At 36.0% G+C, this 21,557-nt stretch overlaps 3 protein-coding genes and 2 pseudogenes across 3 annotated transcripts; all 5 read right to left on the bottom strand.

Annotated features, from left to right (window-relative positions):
• Nucleotides 1-2,698: 2,698 nt before the first annotated feature.
• LOC118052309 (transcription factor DIVARICATA) lies at nucleotides 2,699-4,994 on the bottom strand. The gene is made up of 2 exons (XM_035063247.2): nucleotides 3,850-4,994; nucleotides 2,699-3,334 (listed from the first exon to the last, which is right to left on the bottom strand). Exons 1-2 carry the CDS (start codon nucleotides 4,242-4,244, stop codon nucleotides 2,839-2,841), a joined length of 891 nt encoding a protein of 296 aa, XP_034919138.1. The 5' UTR covers nucleotides 4,245-4,994; the 3' UTR covers nucleotides 2,699-2,838.
• A 333-nt stretch (nucleotides 4,995-5,327) lies between these two features.
• On the bottom strand, nucleotides 5,328-8,231 carry LOC118052310 (laccase-4-like; annotated as a pseudogene).
• Nucleotides 8,232-10,508: 2,277 nt separating this feature from the next.
• LOC118052312 (lachrymatory-factor synthase) lies at nucleotides 10,509-10,919 on the bottom strand. The gene has a single exon (XM_035063249.2). It carries the CDS (start codon nucleotides 10,917-10,919, stop codon nucleotides 10,509-10,511), a length of 411 nt encoding a protein of 136 aa, XP_034919140.1.
• Nucleotides 10,920-11,819: 900 nt separating this feature from the next.
• Nucleotides 11,820-14,375, bottom strand: LOC118052311 (sedoheptulose-1,7-bisphosphatase, chloroplastic). Its single transcript, XM_035063248.2, has 8 exons — nucleotides 14,144-14,375; nucleotides 13,836-13,955; nucleotides 13,557-13,742; nucleotides 13,184-13,265; nucleotides 12,850-13,071; nucleotides 12,527-12,627; nucleotides 12,330-12,401; nucleotides 11,820-12,232 (listed from the first exon to the last, which is right to left on the bottom strand). Exons 1-8 carry the CDS (start codon nucleotides 14,255-14,257, stop codon nucleotides 11,948-11,950), a joined length of 1,182 nt encoding a protein of 393 aa, XP_034919139.1. The 5' UTR covers nucleotides 14,258-14,375; the 3' UTR covers nucleotides 11,820-11,947.
• A 534-nt stretch (nucleotides 14,376-14,909) lies between these two features.
• On the bottom strand, nucleotides 14,910-19,531 carry LOC118052314 (uncharacterized; annotated as a pseudogene).
• Nucleotides 19,532-21,557: the final 2,026 nt, after the last annotated feature.

The raw sequence follows: 21,557 nt of genomic DNA, 5'->3' as shown, positions 1-21,557 counted from the left end.
ACCCCACAATCAACTCATGAGCTGAGCCGGAGAGGAATAAAAAAAGGCATTATGCTCACAACTTGCGCTGATGATCAGTAACACTACGTTTATCCCACCTGCGGGATCGATCTGATGGCGAAGTTCTTAGAGATGATCGTCCTTACAATATTTCAGGCCAGTGCGGTGGAACCTTTACCTCGTCTTTGCTTGCCATGCCAGGACAAACCGAACACACAAACATGACCTCATGCGTAGCTAATTCAGATTTTGGTGAAGAACATGGTGGCCGACATGTTATTAAAAGATCCTCTTTATTCTTAAATAAAGGAAAGGTGGCTTAGGGTTCACGGTTTTTAAACTTGATTGGAATTAATTAGAGGAAAGTGGCAAGAGTGCTTTCTTATTCAACCCGCAGGAAGGCTGCTCCTTTGGGGAAAGTTATTATAAAAGTTCATCGTTTTGTCATTTACTGCAAAAGGTTCATGGTGATAACGTACCATACTGCTCATGTTGCTTCGGAGCTTTTAATGCTCACATGGGTGGGCTTGCACACTAGGGTTTTCATTGATGATTGTTTCAGCAGCAACAATGGCAGTAGTAGAACCCACAAACAGTACTATGGCAACTTATACAAAACAAGCACAGTGACAGAATATCAGGAAACATGATCTCTTTTTTTCCTCTGGAAAATTATGGAAAGACAAACTTTGTGAGATAATTATTATCAATTAAGCCTTTTCTAAGGGACCCACTAATTAAGAAGCTAGGTAGTTGGATGCCAGGGGGGCCGAGTTTGTCAATAATATGAAAACGATCAATGATCTTTATCCCGTTTCTGCGTTCCGACCGTTAAATTCCATAATATTAGTGTTTCTTTAATTTTCCTATTGGAGGAGTTCTACTTTTATCAGCTGTAACCCCAACATTGCATTTTCTTTGCTCCTAAGCAAGACAACAGGCGTATCAAAGCATGCCCTAGTATATATCTATCGATCTTCTTCACTCTATTCAGAATAATTTTTTGTATTTTAAGTTGAATTGCCGTATTCCGATATTCTTTGTGCATATAATATTGAAAGTATGCAGATCCTCAAGAAAAGTCAAATCAGCAATTAATATTTGGTGGATCATTGAAAGAGACATGTTCTTTTGCGGAAGGTTGAAAGATGCATTCCAGGAGAAGGACGACAGATACATCACAGCTCCTGATTCTGGAAGAGGAGTTTCTGAAGAATATGAGGACGAAAATCAGTGCCTTGTCCTCTAAAGTCAAGAAAAAGGTTAACATCTAAATAGCCTGATATAATAATAATAATTAGGGACGGCAACGGTTCCTATTTTTTTATATTTATATCTTAACTATCATTATTTATGGGATAAAAAAATTTAAATATCTATAAATTATATATCAGATTTCGGGTCTTATAGATATCCATTATCTGTTATTATTTATTATTTAATAAAAAGTAAAATAGTTAATATATATATATATATGTGTGTGTGTGTGTGTGTTTTATGTTAATATTAAGATATATATTATATTATATTCAAAAAATATAAATTTTCTATAAATATATCTATATAATATATAATATATATATATATATATATATATATATATATATTTAGTGTTAGGATTAGGTGATTTTCATGTCAGGTTTGACAATATTTATATTTTATTTATTATTTATTAAATAAAATAATTATTAAAAAAACCCATTAAATTAGATCTAGTTAATCAGATCAGGTTCATCCCTAATAATAATCCTAGGTTCTGCATTCCCATAGAAACAGTTAAAGTGTGCGCAAAATCTAGCTAGACCCGGTAACTATTCTTTCTAGCTTTATCAAGTAAAATAAAGAATCATAAAAAAGGTATTAATTATGCGCACTTAGAAGAAGAACTGCCATGCTGATGGAACAGTCTTGCCACCATCGACAATTGGGTTGGCGGAAAGAGAAATATCATAGAAAAGGCAAATATATACATGAACACTGGCATTCTTAAGTGCATCGTTCCATATTCTACGATAAATTGAAGCATGTGATGCTCAACTAAGTGGGATGCAAGCTCAGCTGTGACAAAAGTGATCATGCTGCTGAAGCACAGGTCAACTTGGCCATTTTGGACCACATAAAGCTAACGATTGCTCCAAGGTTCTTAGCTTCGAGATAAGGCAGGCAATCAGATACCGCGGAATTTCAAACAGAGTGCCGGGTGAGTCAGCTTAATGACATCTCAGATTATTTGTCATAGTTCCAAAATTGTTCCGTATGTAAATGCTTAGAGTGCTTTCACATCATCCTTTTGAAACAAAGACAGGATTTTGTACCCAATTTATTAGAATGCTCTTGAATTCAGCACAGCACAAACATAAAGGTGCACAGACCAAAATATGGAGTATACAATCATCGAGATTTAGTCTGCACTGAAGGAGAGACTTAAAAAAGAATGCTTCCATTACTTAAAGCAGAGGTAATGATACCGAAAACTTAAGTTTAGAAAGTTTTCTGAGACTGGTTTTCGTTTGATGCAAAGTGCAAACTCCAAGATATAGACAACTGTTTCCAAGAGTCCAATATCTCATTTTCACCCGTTGGACATTGCAATTTCAGATATTACATGATTTCATATTTCTGTTATGTTCAAGAACGATTCAAAAGGATTATTCAGGAAAGGAAGAGAAAAGGAAAGGGAAAGAAACAGAGAAGGGAATTAAAGAAAATGTACCGGCATCCAATTACTAATTAAACCAACCACACATGACCGTGGCAGCAGCACTGCTATCCAGATTCGATTGACCCTAAACCAGATTTGTTTTTCCATCAATGTATGCAGCAAAGACGGCCGCCCTATCAATGAATTTGAAATCTTGGGGGTGACAATTGAAAGACCAAGTTACGGGGCTTGATACGAGCCCCGTGACGAGCACCAGCATACAGATTTTGCCCCTGAAATGTTAGATCATTTGAAGATATCTCATATGGAGATGACTCAAACAAGTCTCCATGTGTAGAACCAAAGGTCATAACAGATACATCCTTTGATTCGTCCCAGTCAATCAACAATTTCTGCATCCCTGCCGGCTTTTGCTGTGGTAATAGCACGTCAGATTGATCAAGTGAGGAAGCTTTGTCACCATCTGATGGAGTAGTAGAATCCGCGAGATTGAGAGTTGTGATGTCATGGATGCTTGGTCTTCTCTTATCCTTCAGTCCCGAAAGCTGCTGCCTTATAAAATACTTTTGTGCATGGCTTGCCACTTGAGTTGGAGTCTTGGAGCCTACAAAATTGCGAGAGATGTTCCTCCAGTCTCCTTTGCCATGCTTTAGAAGCCCCATCAGGAACCGCCTATTGATCATAATCAAAGATTGCAAGAACAATTTCAAGGAGAAATAAACACAACCCGAAATGAATTTGTTTACTGTCATCTTCATAGCAAAACAGAAAAAAGCAGCCCCTGACAACTATTTTTTTTAAAAAAAAAAAATTCAATCTTTAAATTTCCAGCAACTAATCTCTCTCTGTAAGATAATCCTAGGACGATCTCAAAAAGTTTAAAAACTACAACAGCAATGGATTAAAATATAAAAGTTATTATCCAGGAAACAACAGGTAACAAATTTGAACCTTGGATGGAGAGAAAATGTACCATAATCTGAAGATCCATTTTGCTGCTGACAAACCAATTGCATAGAAAAGTTCATGATCAATGAAATAACACCTCTACATAATCTTTTGTAAATGTGTTTGATTAATGATTTATCTCTGTTGTAAAACAATGACTGGATGCATTGTTACTCCAAAATTTACTGTTTTAAACAAGAAATTTCACTAGAGGGAAGCCATAACAAAAAGGGATTCACCTGTGCTCCTCTTCTGTCCATGGCACACCTTTCTTTCTCTGCTGATCAGCACTCTTGTTATTCAAAGGCCTCTTCCTATACGCATCAAAAGTGCTATTGTCAACCAACTCGGACGTGAAAGATGAGCTAAGATAACCTGGAACCGGAACCCTCCCTGCTTCTATATCACAAACATCCTCTTCCAGCTCCTTGTATTGCTTGATCACGTCATTAACTGTCTTTCCTGGTATCATAGCTGCCACCTTCAGCCATCTATCAGGCTCATGCTCATCAAATATCGCCAAAGCTCTCTCAAACATCTTGTTCTCCTCTTTGGTCCACTCCGTGGTTTGGCCAAGTACACAAATTGGATTCGACATGCACCAAGGTGAATATAGAGTTTCCATACCTATCATCACTTAATATGCAGCGATTGCTTGCGGGTTCATATTGCATTGAGAAGTGAATATGATTGGAATCGAGAGATGTAGAGCAGGGAGAAGAAGAAGAAGGAAACGGAGAGTATATGCGAAGATTGAGGTTTTTAAATATGTCTAAGAATTATGTACAGGGAATCAAGAATCTACTTTTCCTAACAGCATAAACTGAAGAATCTAAAAAAGATCCATTTTTCAAGGATTCGAAGAGAAACCTGAAAAGACGAAAAATCTAATCTTTTGCCCACGAATTAGCTCAAAGGAGAAAAAGGCAAAAGCCCAGAGAAAGGGAATCTGCAGGAGAGAAAGGGCGGGAAAATTATTTGCTTTCTTGATTTCCTTGAAGTGAAGGAAGCAAAAGGGAAAGTTTAGGTATGTATTTATAGTACGAGTAGATTGCAAAACCGGCTAGTTGAGCCAGAGATGATCAATAGAGAGGAATCAAAACACATTTCAGATTTTTTTTTTCCTCTTGTTTCTGTTGATTGTTGGTGCATTCAACGGAGGAGAGGAGACATGGAAAGTGGCAATTTGGTATTATAGCGTGGCACTTGTCCCCGTGAAATAGTTCCTCTTACTATGAGAGCATATAGACGAGACGATAAAAGATTCTCTTACTCTTTTTGGCTATGAGAACATACAGGGGAGACGATAGTAGATTCTTACTCTTTCGGATTTTTTAAGGGCAAAATTAGAGCTCCAATCTGATATCAAATGGGTGTCAATCGTATAAAGATAAGTTTCCCCTCTGTAATTTGAAAGAGCATTTACACATTAATCTCTTTCTAGGTACGATTTTTGGTAATGTAATTAGAGGGTATATTTTTTTTTTCAAAAAGCACAAAATTAATGCAACTATCCTTTTTGGTGTTCCTATTAGTATTATTTGATTTACACATTGTACTACGCATTTATCCGTATTTGCAAGTGAAAGTTATTTGATTTACCTAACTTTTCCTTCTCTCCACCAAGAAAAAGCTAATGATATGACATTAAATACAAAACACCATCAAGTTGGATTGCTCCCAATTGATGCAACAATCACAAGCATGCAAATAGCTTCAAGTGGAATCAAAGTGCGAATACGCCCCTGAAAGTAGAATAAAAAAGATAAACATGACTAGCTTTTACAGCTTTATCCCCTCTTTCCGAGCAGCTTCCTTTTTCTATATTAAAAAAAAAAAAAAAAAAAACCTAGCTTTCTCCTGTTTATTAGCTTTTGTCAAATCTTTGTTTGAGCACTTGAGCCCAGATCTTCAGACTATACGATACTACTCTCTTCACTCTCCAGTCTCAAAACCCCTTGAAGTCTCTAGCAGTTGGGGAGGTCACTGGGAGGTGGTAGTAGTGACTCGTCTGGACCTTCACCATTGTCAACCACAAATACCATCTTTAGTCCCCATGTCGTGTGTACTTCCAAATGGCAATGCAAAAACCAAACACCTACAAGCCACCACTGACTTATCAGAATACTGGATATATAGGTGCACAACACTGATTAAATTGGAAAGTACTTAAAGAAAAAGAAAAAAGAGATTGTAGATTTACCTGGATTATCTGCCCTGAATCTGATCGCAGCCCATTCAGCAGTAGGTACACTGATCGTGTTTCTTTCAACAGGATCAGCCAGATTAAATTTTTTTGGATCATTATCTGGATCAAAATTCCCAAATCCCTTGCCAACAACAAAGAAATTAAATCCATGAAGATGGAACGGATGACTCTCAGGTGCTATTATAGTGGTTCCTTGCAACACAAGTTGAACTGTTGAATTAAAAGCCAGCCTATAAGTTCTAGTCCCATTGACGGTCTGCAGATTAAGTGCCGTATTATTTCCCGTATAATTAAAAGAAATTGGCGGCATTGCTGGAAAATCGTCTGTGAAAACCCCACTTATGCTATAGTAGTGTACTTGAAGTAGAGCTGTAGTTGGCATTATAAAATAAATATTATTAATTAATAGCTCCCACGGCCTTGCTACCATTGACACATGTTGCGCAAGGGTCAATCCCGACACCGATAGTGAAGTATAGAGAATGGTCCACTGTTAATGGAACATTCAGGCTTCGTTTATAGCAGGAGAGGTGGTCAGGACTGGTGGGGAAAATGCAATGGTTCCCTTATAGCGCAAGAAAGCGATTGCTGTCAACTAGGGTATCCATGAAGGGAGAGACAGCCATTAAATACTTGCCAACGCTTTTATCTGCAGTTAATAGGGCATTTGTGGTTTGGCCTGGACCTATAAATATCGTGTCAGTGCAAAAGGGCTTGGTGTAATTAAGCTGCACCCACTTCAACAACCGTTATATTGTGCCCTGCAATCTTGAAGAAGAGCTCATCATTTAGTGCTGCATTGATAATGCGTAGCAGATAGGTCTTGCCACTTTCAACATGTAATGTGAAACCTGCGCACCAAATAGAACGTCGAAGATCTATGTATGGATCCTAAATAATTTCTTCACGGCACCAGAAAACGTGGCAATAAAAGAATTTAACTAGTTATACGTAAATAAGACCTTAGTTTTTGTTCTAAGGTGGCAATTTTATAACCCAATATGAGTTTATCAGAACCATTAAAGGGTCATTACCCGGAGAAGGGCAGCCAGGAACTGCCCCTGTCTGGCCATTAACAATGTGTGCATCTGATATGTTTGGAGGCAAGCCAGTTTGTGTTGCTTGGTTGACCACAGCTTCAACATCTGCTTTCCACCATTCACCTATATAATTAACAAAATCAATTACCATCACTATTTGTCGGTCTTGGGACTTTATAGGACAACAAAAAAAATGAGCAGCAGAAACTCATTAGAATTGCCGTATTGGACACTGCGTGATGGATGCTGGCCCGTCGGCCCAGCCCGTGCGCAACCGCCTCACGCCATGCCTGCCAAAACAAAATTTAGGCTCCCACTAATCATTAAAATCGTCTAATAATTACTCTTGAATCAAGTACCTAGCTATAGCTTTCAAAAACCAATTTTAAAGACTTCAGGTGCGGTTTATGGTTCTACCAATGGATGGTGACGTTGTATTGGACGTGGTTGGTGAGCTTTATATTGACATTATCGCCTTCCCTAGCATAAATAGCAGGCCCTGGAAACTTTCCATTGATGGTCACAATGGACTTGGTTGAGCAAAGCTTTGTTGTGTTCGTCAGGACTACCTGCTTGCAGCAGCCAATATAAACAGTGATTTTCACAAGCAAGATCACAACTTCTAATTCTAAAGAGACTTGCTGTCTTTGTGAAGTAGAAGTTCATAGAAGAGGAAAGAAGAGAAGGAAAATCAACTCGATACTAAAATGGCACGCTACTCTAAAGAATATATTGGTATTGCAACCATGCCAGACGTGCTTGACTTTTTCATTAATTATTGATGATTTTTTAATTTACATTGGTGTGTATGTGACGTGGGGGCCGGGAATTATTGAACTAATTTAGTCTCTATGAATCAAACAGATCACATTAGAAGAATATTTCATTTTAGTAGCCGTTAATCATGTATAATTAATGAGGGTTTAATTATATTATACCAACTAATCAAACAATCATGGTCTCCAGGAACCTAATTTAATTAATATTTTATTTGACTGCACTATATATGACACTAGCAAGTGGAAAGAAGCTAGTTCCGGACCACAATAGCCTGTTTTTTAATTAAATTTTATACCACTGAAAAGAGATTCTCACATTTGATGGTCGATAGATAGCGAGGTTTTCTTAATGTTTTGTTTGAATTAACGCTTAATTTTAGTCACAGATACAGCATTAAGCATGATCTTCTCCTTTTTAATTATCAAAAATGGCGACGGCAGCCCTTGTCGGTTGCTAGAAGTGGACTACCGTAAGAACGTAGCAGAGAATGAGCACTTGCCCTGAAATCATAAAGACGGACCTTGCACTCCACCAAAGCCGGAAAGATGAAAATTACTAGCAGCATTATTGCCCGAGCCCGATAGTTCTCCATCCTCTCTCTCTCACTCACTCTTTTTCTGTCTTGTGTCTGAATTTTGACTTCCTTTGAAACACAAATGTATGACTGGCCACCTTAAGTTTTATAAAAGAGAACAGACCTTTGATGCAGTGTCGTTTTACCTGGTTAGGTGAATGAAAGGAACCCGCGCGCCATGAATGTTTCAGGTTTTCTTGCATGTTACACAAAGATGACCAACACATTTAGAAGTATGCTGATAAGACCTTGTTGTCATTAATGTCAAACGACTGAAACCCTCTTGTGTGTTGAAACATGCACATAGCCCAACTGAACTCTCTCTCTCTCGATCGAGAAGGTATACCTTTCATGCAAAGATTTTGTACGCGAACTCCCTGTCAAGTACATTGAAACCAATTGACGACATTTGATTATGACAATCCGATGAAGTGTTCAAATTAGCAGCATTTACAAGGTAAGGTTTTTTAGTGGTTGAATTATAGATTGGTTAAATGTTTTTGTAAATAGCTTTTAAGATAAACTTAATTTCTTGATGTATGTCTTTGGATACTTGAAAAAAGAATATTTTTTTTCAACCCGGCCCTTCCTTGTTAATGTTTATAATTTTAACTTTTTTAAAATGATTTTTTTAATTTTTGCCCCTTAATTGTTTTTTTCTTGCTCCCACCTGGCAGGTGATACCGAATGTAGGAACTCTTTCCACTAACTCCTGCTGATTTTTGCTGTTCTAGATGTTGTTCGATAACTACGGTTTTTTTTTTTCTTTTTCTTTCTCTTTTTTTATGAATAATTTAAAAAACCATAAAAAATAATCTTTTATTTTATGATTTTGGAATTTTTATAGCCACCATCATACCACTAAATTACCACCACAGCCATCATTGCACTCAATATTTATCATTCTCATTGTTATGATCACGTCCGTTAATGTGACCATCTCAATCTTCATTTTTATTGTTATTTCTTCACCGTTATCTTCTTTTTCAATATTACCATAAGTATCTTTAACAATATCACCGTGGTAACTAAAAATGTAATATTATTTGGTTTTTATATTTTAACTTATAATATTCATTCCTATCATTTTTCACGTTTAGCAGTAGCATGGATATTTTGATGGATGTATTAAAAAATTGAGTGTTTGTTTTTATAGTTTAAATTGATTTTGGAGTGAAAAAGTATGAAAATGATGATTTTTATGTATTTTTTTCTATATTTTACTTGTTAATGTTAAAAATAAATAAAAAATATTATTTTAATTAACAAATACTTTTACAAAAACACCATAACTGAAACACATTATTATTAGTAAAAATAATAATAAAAAAAGAACGGCAGAAACAACTCTTCCAGAAGAGTATAAAAGCGCAGGAGATAGAAATTGTGGTGGTGGGTGTCCATGGGATGCATGAAAGTGATAGTAAAAACACACTTTATAGCTGAGAAATGGCTTTCAAGAATCACAATGCTTAAAGAAAGCATCAGGCATGGGTTTGTGCAGCTCAACCTGTCTGTCAACTTCCAAATCTTCACCTTTCAAACCCACATTGTTTTTATTTTTCATCAGGCCATCTCTTTAGTCCCTTTTCACTTCTAGTTAAGTTTTTTACCTTGCAAGGAATTCCTCGCAACTCAAAAGGAGGTAGAACATCGAAAAGAGCAAACCAGAAACCAGTAATAACTATGATATGAAAATTTGTTGGTGTGAAGCCTTTTTTACTTCACTCGATCTCGTCATAACCTTACATCTGCCAATTTTTTATCGACTAAAACAACTATACTGTGATTGTGACTTTCTGAGAATCAGCGGCTATGAATTCGATGATTATATATGTTGTGTTTATGCCTAATGGACATGGGTCTTCGGGCCTTGAAGATAGCGCGTTCTAATCTGTAGTCACATCCAAGTCTGCCTCATTCGGGTGCCCCATGAAATTATCCCACATTCTTTATAAGGCCCAGGCCCATATTTTGTTATTTAAGAGGCCAGCCCAGGTAGAGATCGAAGCGCGTATTTGCACTCGTAAAAAAGAAGGGTACATCCAGAAGAACGCAAGAGTTCGTCGTGGTGGGTAATGATCGTTAAATACCGAATTTTGGAGCTGAGAAATTGTTTTCATTGAAATGCCGATAACGTCACGGAAGATTTTAAAAAGCAAAGTACAAGTAGAAATGATGAAATATCTTTCCTTTTCCATTGGAATTTACTCCAAACAGCCAAAGAACACATTTTGGCAAACCAACACAACACTTTGTTGGATAGTCTAGCAGTGACAGAACCCATGATATTAATCAAACTCCTATCGATGAAACTCTTATAGCACCTTCAATCCTGTTAATGCCAGATTTATGCAGAAATCCTAGATAATCTATTATGCTATCCTCGGAGGCGCCTTCCAAAGGGTCTATCTGAAATGACCAGTTAACTAGTGTGGAATCATCCCAATAATCAACAAGTTTTAATGCATTTATTGATCCATCCAAACCGACATTGCTGGCTTCCATTTTGTTAACATAGTTGTGTGATGTAGAATCCATAGAAACCAACCTCTCCTTGATCCATGATCTGTCACCATCTTGTTGAGGGAACATGAATCCTGACACTAACCGAACATAGCCTGGAACACCTTCTTCTCCAGCTAAGTCAGTGCATCTTTCCACCATTGGCATCCATTCTGCTAGTGTCTCGGTTTGAGAAACCATTGTCCAGACTTTGTTTATAGGTGCATCAACTATATGCCTCCAACCGATTCACGCCATTTCACCACTCCTGCTTCGACCTCCTACATGGAAGGTAACTGCTATGATTAGACTAAAAAGAAGAGCCGTAGCTTGTAGGTTCCAAGGCTCACAAACAATTAATGAATAAAATAATAAAAAAGAACTTGTGCTTCCCATTGTTACATGTTGGTTTTAATGGAAAGAAAATGGAATGTAAAGAGCAGATGCATACCATGTTTACCAGTATCTTGTTTAGTATAGGGCTCTGTCTCAACTTGTGTCAGCAAAAACCCTTTACTTGCAATTTTCAAGAAATCAAATTTTAAGGTTCGCTCTAAATAGAGTTGATGCGAATGTCCTTAGGATTATGATAATCTTGAGCTGACAAATAGAATACGTTAACTATAAGAAAGCCAAGGTATGCTGTGAAGGAATCCTAAGAAGTACCAAAGTAAAGAATGGCATGGTCTGAGAATTAAGACAAAGAAACAGGGATAATTCCAAGACCAACCATCTTTATTGCCGCTCAAGTGACAGCACTATTGCTACTTTGTGTATTACTCATTTTACCACAGAGACTTCTGAGAAAACAAACACTCAAAAATTTTGACTGTGAATTTCCCAAAATTCGTAAATAAATATTAGAAAAACGAGTGGAGCTGAAACAAAGGATGTAATTTCCCCTTAACAGCAGCAGAAACTTCAATATAACCCGGTACAAAATTATGATCACCTGCCTTTAAAACGGAAAAAAAAATTATATATACTTCCCTTAAAGAGTGGTTATATATTTTCAATTTTCAATCACACGTATCAGAGAAGAAAACATGCCAAGGAAAGAGAAGTCATCATTCCTGCTAGATTTTCATGATCACGCAAATCTAATCTTTTAATTGTAGAGGTCTCCATTATTTGAATGTTCCACGCACTGCTGCACAAATCCGTATACATGATAGCTTAAATTTTGGTCAAAACAAAGAAATTAAGGCATGAGAAGCTAGCACTTTCTCTTAAGCAGCAGCTCCAACAGGAACACCCTCGGCCTTGAGCCTTGATTTCCCATATAGAGTTTCCTCAAATCGGATAATCTCATTCTTGGATCCATATGCAACTTGAGTTCTGTCATCAAGATTTGTTATTTCCTTGTCTAGCACAGACCGATGACCATCACTACTGTAACCCCCAGCGTTTTCAACCAATAACCCCAAAGGAGCAACCTCAAACAACAATCTCAGCTTGGCTTTGGAAGATGGAGAAATCACATTGGTGAAGACACCCTTCTCTTTAACTATGATCTGTGGATAATGGATAACACACTCCTTTAGACATCTATGGAATCAGCCTCGAAAAGAAAATATGGGAGTAACAGTTGTTGGGAAAGGTTATGATCACCTGATTGACATCTGGCACCATCCCTCCTGTGTATCTCAAGGTGTACTTCTCTTTTACGTAGTAGTTGATCAACTGTTGAGTGAGAAATAAAGGCATTGGTAAGAGACAGAACAGCTTGTGCTTTACAAATAATGATAATTAGCGGAACATCTCCTCCTCCTCCATTCAATAGAAAAGGGAAAAGGTAAAATAAAAACCTTTTCATAGTCAGGGTTGTCAAATGTGGCTCTCAAATTTCCAGGGGAGAAAAGTTTCCCTTCACCGACCTCTGTTGTCTCTTTGACATGTTGCCATTTTCCTGAAAAAAGAAACAAACAGATTCTTTCAGAGAGAAATGTATAGATTTAGGCACCCAATAACTGTGGTGAAACCTGATTTCTCTGCAGTATAGAGCAGAACAACTGATCAAGGCAAGAGGATACAGCAACTGCTGGACTGAATATGAGATGATCATAACAGTGATAAAAAAAAATCGTCCCTTATCTAGGTTGACTATTTGATGATAGTATCAAAGCCACACCTTCATCAAGAAGAAGAAACTCATGGGTGCCAGGGTAGTCTTTAAGAGCAAGAACGTATGTAGTTCGAGGACCGTAGACCCCCATGGCTGCAGCAACTTGATCTCTCCCCGTTACCCCAGTTAATTTTTCTCCTGGCCACACTCCGAAGATGGTGCCCACAGAGAAATTTGTGTCGACAATGCTGGAACCATCAAGTGGATCAAAAGCAACACTGAATCCACCTGTTCATATCATCACAATCATGTAAGGCTACTTTCCTTCCTAGACAAGGTAAAAAGTTATTGATTTCCGGTCAAAATTTGATTGTTTTAGACTAGTTGTATATACGCAGACCTTCAACGGGGCCACCCATGTCTTGCAGTTCAGGGACCTCCTCAGAGCAAGCATATTTGCAGAAATGCGAGTGAGTCAAAGCCTACGCATCAAAATCATTAGTCGTTATTTATAAATGAAAGAACTGTGTTCAAAAGGTGATCACCAAATTGAATCAGAATGTAACCGCTAGACCTAGTGTATCCATTTAAGCCACTCAAAATCATGTAACAAATGTCTTTTCAATGATGAAGTTTTTCTCATGGATCCAGTGTCCCTTCTCACTTGTCCCAAAAAACAAATCTGGCGAGGTAACTAAGCTATCTAGCCAAATTTAGCTATAGTGCATCATAAAGCAAGCTTACAAATCATTTTTTTTTTTTCCAAATCAAACCTCAAAAAGAAGGTTGTTGGCAAGCATATCCACAGCAAGCTGCTCATCTCCAAAGGAGTTCACGCAAGCCGTTCCTCCACAGGAAGCAGTCCTGACTTTGAAGGCAATGGTCCTCAATGCCTCTCCCATGCACATCATCACCCTAATCAGTCCCTTATCTGGAGTTGCCTTTGCAAGGAATTCTTCCTACAGTCGGAAAAGGAAGAAAAGAACTTTAGCTATTACGATCATATCTAGAACTGTATGAAACAAAATTACAAAAAATACCATGTCGCTTACCAGGCTATCACCAATCTCACATCTGGTCACAAGGGAAGAGTTCTTTGCTTTTGAAACCCTCAGTGATGATCTTGGTATGAAGCGCAACGTCTCCCCAAATAGCGAGCTTGATTTGAGACTCTGTCATGTATTTTAGACATCCTTTTACAACCTTTTTTTTCCCCACAAATGTTGTACGCATGAAAAATAGACATTCATGTAAAATTCTCATTTCCGCATCTCCAAGTCTACCTGGAAATACTGAAACATGCATAGCATTTCTATATGCAATTAGTAATACACAGGTGTTATTTATTAGATATATATACCCTCGCAGCGAAGGTCGACGGAGAAATGGACCGTGGAGACATTGAAGCTTTTGAATGCTGAGAAACACCAGGTAAGTAAGCCCCTCGAGCACAGCATGCTATACCAGTCTCCATTTTAGCTGGATGTCCAAGTTAGCAGGAAAAACAGAAAAAGAGTGCAAAAGCTTTGCTTTTCTTGAAATGTTGCTTGCAGAATATTTGAGTATTGGGCATGGAACCTTGGAAGGGAGTGTAAACTAGATAAGCAGTTAATTGTGTAATGCCACGTGGACTGTACCGAGTAGATAGGATGATCAAGTGGCATTCGGGTCAGGTTCATTACCATCTCCCAAATATATGTGGCTCTGCTCTCATCAATGGGATATGGTTATAGCAAGCCCAACATTTTTGTCGTCTTATACTTTAACAGCCTGCGGTTTGCATTACGTATTGAGCTTATGAGGTATGTAGCTTGTTCCAGCAGGGAAGGAATAGCAGAATCTCCATGCTCTATTGAACACAGTGCCACTAAATTTTCACATTGGTAGCCCATTCGCCAGCTTCTTATCGTATTCTATACAGGCATTTGACCAGGATCTGATATAAGATATCGCGAGGTTGGGAAAGATTACTTCGATTATCACCAATTTCAAACCAAAGAATTGTTAGTTCTGCAGAATTGCCGTTATACCCTCAAAAGTAACCAAGAAACCTTGCTCGAAAAAAAATATTCAGGTCTCGACTGATGTTATTGCTTCATTCACTAATTATTTCTTTGGATGTGTCGCCAAATTAGGTTTCATTCAAAAAATGGTCCGATTCAAGATCATCATTCCCAGCAGAAAGAACTTGACCAAATTTCCCAGAGACCTACTAATTTCAGAAATTTACGAAGGGGGAACTGTAAAATCAGGCCAGATAAATTGATCATAAGGTCAATAAGACTGGCTGCAAAATTCCAACCTCGAGTTTTCTTAATAGGCTTACAAGACACGATCATTTCAATAGCAATTTTACAATATTCAAGCTGGAAATCTAATTTCTCCCTCTGTCCCCCTATCAAAACATATCGTGAATCATATTCTACTCGGTCAAAACTGAAGTTGGACTACATATACCTGATTCTTTGGTACAACAATATGATAGCTGTTGATCCCTTAACATCTTTCAACCATCAACTTATAAAGTTGCCACCCCATTTACCAAGTTGATAGCAATACTTGCAGTCTGACCCAATTCAATGGCCGCTCTAACATAGGTATGGGGTGTCAACTCCAAAAGATAATCCTTTGCTTTTTCGGGTAATTCCAGGCCTTCAGTAAGCTCCTTTATGCTATCTTTGGCAACTGCTCTTCCCCTGGTTAGCTCTTTCAGCTTCTCGTATGGCTCTGGAACACCATATCGGCGCGCGCATCACCTGTGCAGAATTTGTCGTTCCAAAGGATTAGGAATGATTTAAGAATGTGATGGGACTCGAAACTAGTAAACAGTAATATTGGAGGTGGAAAACTTTGAGCTTAGATAGAAAAGACTCAAGATTCATCAATCTAAAGAATCATTGAGTAACGACATTTTGCGTACAAATGAGACAAGAAAATTAAAGATCGATAAAAGGAAAGGTACATACAGTCTATATTGGTTCAGCAAGCACCTCACATGATTGATTCAAGTCTTCACTCAAGCGAGTTTCATTAACGTAAATGAGATATTTAGTTCAATCAGAACAAAAGCTGAATGTAGAAGCAATCAAAGCATTCTCCAGCAATCACGATATCTTAATCAGCTAACCCTCAATGGAAGCTTCATTATCAAGAAGAAGGAGGAGGTGGAGGAGGAGAACTCAATTCTACTGCAAAAAAGAAGCACAAAAATGAACTGCTTTGCATGCACTTCTTAGGAGAGAAGGCGCATTACATACGTGTTATATCACATACCTGAAGCTTTGATATTCCCTGCAATGCACTTTTGTAGGCGAGAAGAGAATGTCCCAGGCCTTCGCCCATATTCCTCAGAACAGTTGAATCTGTAAAGTCACGCTTCAAATAGAATACAATGCAACAAAACTTCTAAAAAACTACCTAAATACCTGTGGCCTTTATATAAATGCATACAACTAGAGCAGCTACACAAGTACCTTACTACTTCTCAAGACCAAACTTATGCAAGAATAAAATGAATTTAAGGAATTTGAAAACAAAAGACACCCCACATCTAGGTCTATGATGATATAGAGGAATAACTTCAGAAGCTTCATTTAGGAAGGATCTCAACACAATCTTTAACTTGGTATACCATATGAACTCAAAGCAACAACTTAATACTATAGACAAGCATCTGAATAACGAAAGGGAAGTGGGCCGCCTTACCTGCCAATGTGAAAATGGCAACTTCTCACCGAGATGAGATAAGCTTCATTTGGCTTTACCACGATTGCCTTCACTGTTTTCAAAATCAATAGATTTACTTTGTGAGGCGTAGTCGAGGACCCAATCTCACCAGCCTTGGTTGTCTGTTTCAAAATCTTGAGCAAATAACTACTTCAAAATTCACAGTGTCAATTCAACACCAGATCGTTCGCCTGCTTAAGCATGCCAAGGATATATAGCCCCATATATCTCTATCAAAATCAATCAATATAGTATTGAAAACAATAATTGCATAGAAAAGTCTTGCCATGTCGTCATGCGGCTCAATCTGCAAAGCACAAGGCCACATAGTCAGCAGGAGGACCAGATGCATTAGACATGGGACAAAAATATCAAGAGAAAGAAAAGCTAAAGGAGAAGAAGTGATGCATGTGCAGCCTTCATCGCATTTTCCTTCAATACGGAGTTTCCATGTAACTCACAAATTTTATATCATCAATCAATGAATACTTATCACCCTCCATGCTCTCATTCCTTCAAGTTCCTATATTTAAGCACTGCTGTAGGCAGTGAAGCAACTGCGCTAGTTACAGATGATGTTTCGAATGAATTTAACTTGAGAAATTCCGTGCCTTTGTTCGCTTAGCCTGGCCGCAAAAACTGCCATTTGCTTTCCCAAAGTTGTTGGTGAAGCTGGCTACAGATGATGAAAGCAACAAAGTCACCACTTCATGAATAAACAACTCTTAGAGGAAGCCATGGTAATAAATATCCCACCGATCATAAACAAACAGCAATTTTGAGAGCAAGCATAAGAACCAAATTGATAGGATCAACAAAGATGTGATTTGCTGTTTAAAATAGTTTTCTAAATCAAGGCATATCATTGCATGCTAGAGGTGGCCATATATCACCTGTCCCTGAGAGCGAGAAAGCATCGGAATGGAAGCGTTATCTTAGCCAACTTACATCTGGCTTTGGTCAATTTATCCATGACCGGAAATACGACTACATTCATTGCTTCTTTCAGCATCAATGCATAGGCAAGATTATTGATATCCTCAGATCAGCAAGCAAAATGGAAAAATTCAAGCACCTGAGGTAAATTTTCAAGAGAAAGATGTTGAGATACTGTTTATAAATGGAAACCAATAAAGAATCGGCTCAGAGGAGCGTCAAAATGTTATTTTAAAGTGTTTATTTATACATTTTTGTGAAATAACTAAGGACTTTAATTTTTAAAAAAAAATAAAGAAAAGAAAAAATATATATATATATAAAATAACAAGTTTATTAAATTTAAATATTATAATAAAATATTATGTTTGTTAATATTATAATTGTTAATGAAACTATATGATTGTTAATAAAATAATTATATTTTAGATTAAATTAAATATTTAATATTTAGTTTTATTTCAATTATTATATATGTCAAAATTAATTATAAAAATCAAGTAAATAAAATTTAAAAATAAATTAATTTTATTGATGTATTAAATATTATATGTTATTTTTTTGATGTTAAATATATCTATATAATAATATTAGAAAATTCAATAAAAAAATTCATTCACTGTAACTGTCACTTAATTAAATATAAAATAAAAATATATACTTACAAATATTTTAAAGAGAATGTTTCTTTGAAATATGAGACTTATATTTTATTCTATTTTCAAAATACACCAATAAAAGAATAATCATTAGGCAATCGCAAAAAAAAAATCCAACAACGTGGCAAGCCATCTCTGGCAAGTAAGATAGGATTTTTATTTAACCTTGGAAATCTCCGGGTGCGATCGGCATTTCCTTTTGAAGAAATATTCAACTGCTTTTACATCATGGTTAGCCACTTCCTCAATATTTTTAACTTCCAACGCGTCATCAGCCTTTTCGTAGGTTGATTTTTAAATAATTTTTTATATTAAAATATATTAAAATAATATTTTATTATTTTTTAAAAATTATTTTTTATATCAACGCATCAAAATAATTTAAAAATATTAAAAAATATTAATTTTTTCACAGACATTTTTAAAATGAAGAAATAATCAGAACACAGTCAATGAACCCTTCCAAATAAGCCTTGACTTCTTCATTAAAGTTCGGGACCTCGATAACTTCTGGGATTTGTGAAAGCTTCAACAACCATTTAATCTGTGAAATAATACTTAAATTAAACCAAATTTATGAGGAAAAAAAAGTTAAGAGATAAAAATAGTAAAATTGCATGTGATAATAAAGTTGACATTGGAACATCCACGGACAGTGATTTCTAAAAAAAAATTGTTAATAAAACCTGAAAATTAAAACATTAAAATAAATATAAAAGACTTGGGGGGGGGGGAACGATCAAAATTCAAGATACTTAGAATAAAATTAATGTATTAAAAATTTATTAATATTTTAATTCAAGTAATTTGATTTATTCTTTTTAGTTAAGGTATTAAATGACTTGATATGAAAAGTCTATAATGTTGTTAATCGATAGCATGTAATGCTTAATAAGTCAAGATAGACGGTAGCTGTGATAGTAGTATGTGGTGTCTGAAAGTATATAAAAAAAAAAAAAACAAAAAAAGAAGTTCAAGCTCATAAAAAATAAAAAATAAATTCAAGCATACAGCTTAAATTCAAATATATTAGGCTCGGGCAGGACAGCCCAAGCCTGAGAATGATAAAGATACAAACCCAGCACCTGGTGAGCGGGAACTCTATATGGATATGCACCTAGTGTGGATGCCCAATACCTGCGCTCATGCTTCTTGGGAACTAGGTTCAAGATATGACGCTTGAGCTGTATTCTTTTGTTTTATTTTTGGATTAAAAAAAAACAAAAATCTTTTTTAGAGGGGTTTTATGGTGCTGGATCCATCAGAAACAAAAAGTACCTCGACAGCAACACGATAATAAATGAGACCGTATTCACTCACGAGTCACGAGGAGACAAAACCTTGACTTTATTACAGTAACGACCGTCTAGAGGAGATAGCGCCGTCGAATTTGATAGCTCAAAATCACGAAGGCCGTCTGCAGCCATCTTCAACAACAACCAATAACAAAACAAGACTTTTTTTAATATGAATTTAATTTTATATAAAATTAAATTAAGATTAGAGGAGGTGATAATACTACCTGAGGTGTGGCGATGCTGACGGTGGTGTCTTTGATGGTGGATTTGCAGGACAGGTCTCTAGGAGAAAACGACATCGTTGAGAAGCGAGGAACGGCATTTGAAGAAGGATTGAAGAGGATGCTGGATTTTTGACTTGTGGGCGGGTTTGATAAGAGTGAGAGGTGGTGGGTTCTGTTAAAAACCTTGGAAGAAGAAGAAGCGGCAGCGGCGGCGGCAGAGGCGGCGGCGGCGGCGGCACCAAACTCCATTAACAAATGTGAGTTTCTTAAAATATTTTTAAAAATATATATTAAAATATTATTTTAAAAAATATATTTTTAATACTAGGACATTAAAACAAACAATTCAAAAAAACTTAAAAAATAATTAAAAATAAATAAATTTAATTTTAAAAAAAAACCGAAAAATCAAATTCTACCAAAGACTACAGGTTCGAGCTCAATTGTGCGTGGCTTTGTGCTTCACAGTCTTTTTTTTCTTTTTATGGCGTCGACCTAAGCCTGAGAAACCACCTTCTTGAGTTCTTGTTTTTATTTTTTTAATGTTTGTTTTTATTTTTTGTCTATTTTTGAATTTGAGGTGATTAAATCTGGACTTCGGGTTCTGGTTTGTAATTGGGCCGTCAGTTGAGTAGATTTGACGGAAATTTTCGAAACTACTTTTTTTTGTTTTTTAAATGCGAGCAGAGCTATATTGTTGTTATTGTTATTATTATTATTATTATCCGGCCCTAGTAACTCTCCAGCTAGATATGACAATTGGTTAGGGATAGGTGGATTTTGATTGAGTTGTCTTGTAATATATATTTGATCCCAACCCTAGGTCATAATGGATAAAGGTGGGTTAATTCGTGGATTTGAGAGTTATTTTTTTCTTAAAAAATAAAATACCCAGCTACTTTTATAGAATAGAATTTACCCACATCTCATAAATCTATAATTTTATATACAATAAACAAGTAAATTTAATAAAAATAAATACATTGATTGCAAGATATTAAAATAATTAAATTGAACATTCAAGTTTTACTACTAAAAAAATAATTATAAAATTAAATTTACCAGTGGATTTCATAGACTAAATCATAAAGGTATAATATCAAATTTGTTTAAATTTCTCATGAATTCACTATACAAATTAAACACGGGCATATATTTTTTTATTTTAAATAAACATAGATGTCATATTTGCAGGGATCATGTTCAAAGAGGATATTTAAAAGTTCGTATATCAAATACTCTTCTAATATAATCCGGGTATAAGATTTTTTTTTTAAAAATGGACTCTATAAAAATTTTACTTTAATAAAATACTGGAGTCCATAAGGAAAATCCAGATTTATCCTAACTTCCATCCACAACTCCTTTCAAAATCTTTGTGAAAAAATAGATTTGTTATATCATGCTGATAATATAAATTATTTTTTATAAAAATAATAAATTATTTAAAAAAAAATCAGAAAACTGGAAACAAAAATAATTTTTTTTTTTTTTTTAAAAAAGGCCAAAACCGAAGATGGTAAGAAACATTTGCCCAGTCTCCGATGACTGGTGCCAGGTGAATGGTCATCAAGTGACGAGCAGACCAGATTACTTTTCGTGCTTTTGAGCAATAAAAGTTTATCGTCTTTGAGTAATTATGGGCATGCGTGCTCAGCCATGTGAAGGTGTCGCCGTGAGAATTTGCAAATTTGACATGCATATCCTCTTCACTCTTCCATTGCCAAATTTCTTCGTTGTGTGTTAATGACAATCTTTCACAAAAAAATTATACTGTATTTCAATGTACAGGCATATGGCCGTGAATATTACCTCCTGCTAAAAAAAGAAAAAAAAAAAGTCAGTGTCAATCCACCTTCTTAAAGAGGTGATTTCTTTTTATTATTTTCGTAATTTTTTTTATTTTTTTTAATATTTTTTTTAAATTTAAA

Source organism: Populus alba, chromosome 8, assembly GCF_005239225.2.
Source record: "Populus alba chromosome 8, ASM523922v2, whole genome shotgun sequence".
NCBI classification, from domain to species: Eukaryota; Viridiplantae; Streptophyta; class Magnoliopsida; order Malpighiales; family Salicaceae; genus Populus; species Populus alba.
This window is presented reverse-complemented; position numbering and strand designations above follow the sequence as displayed.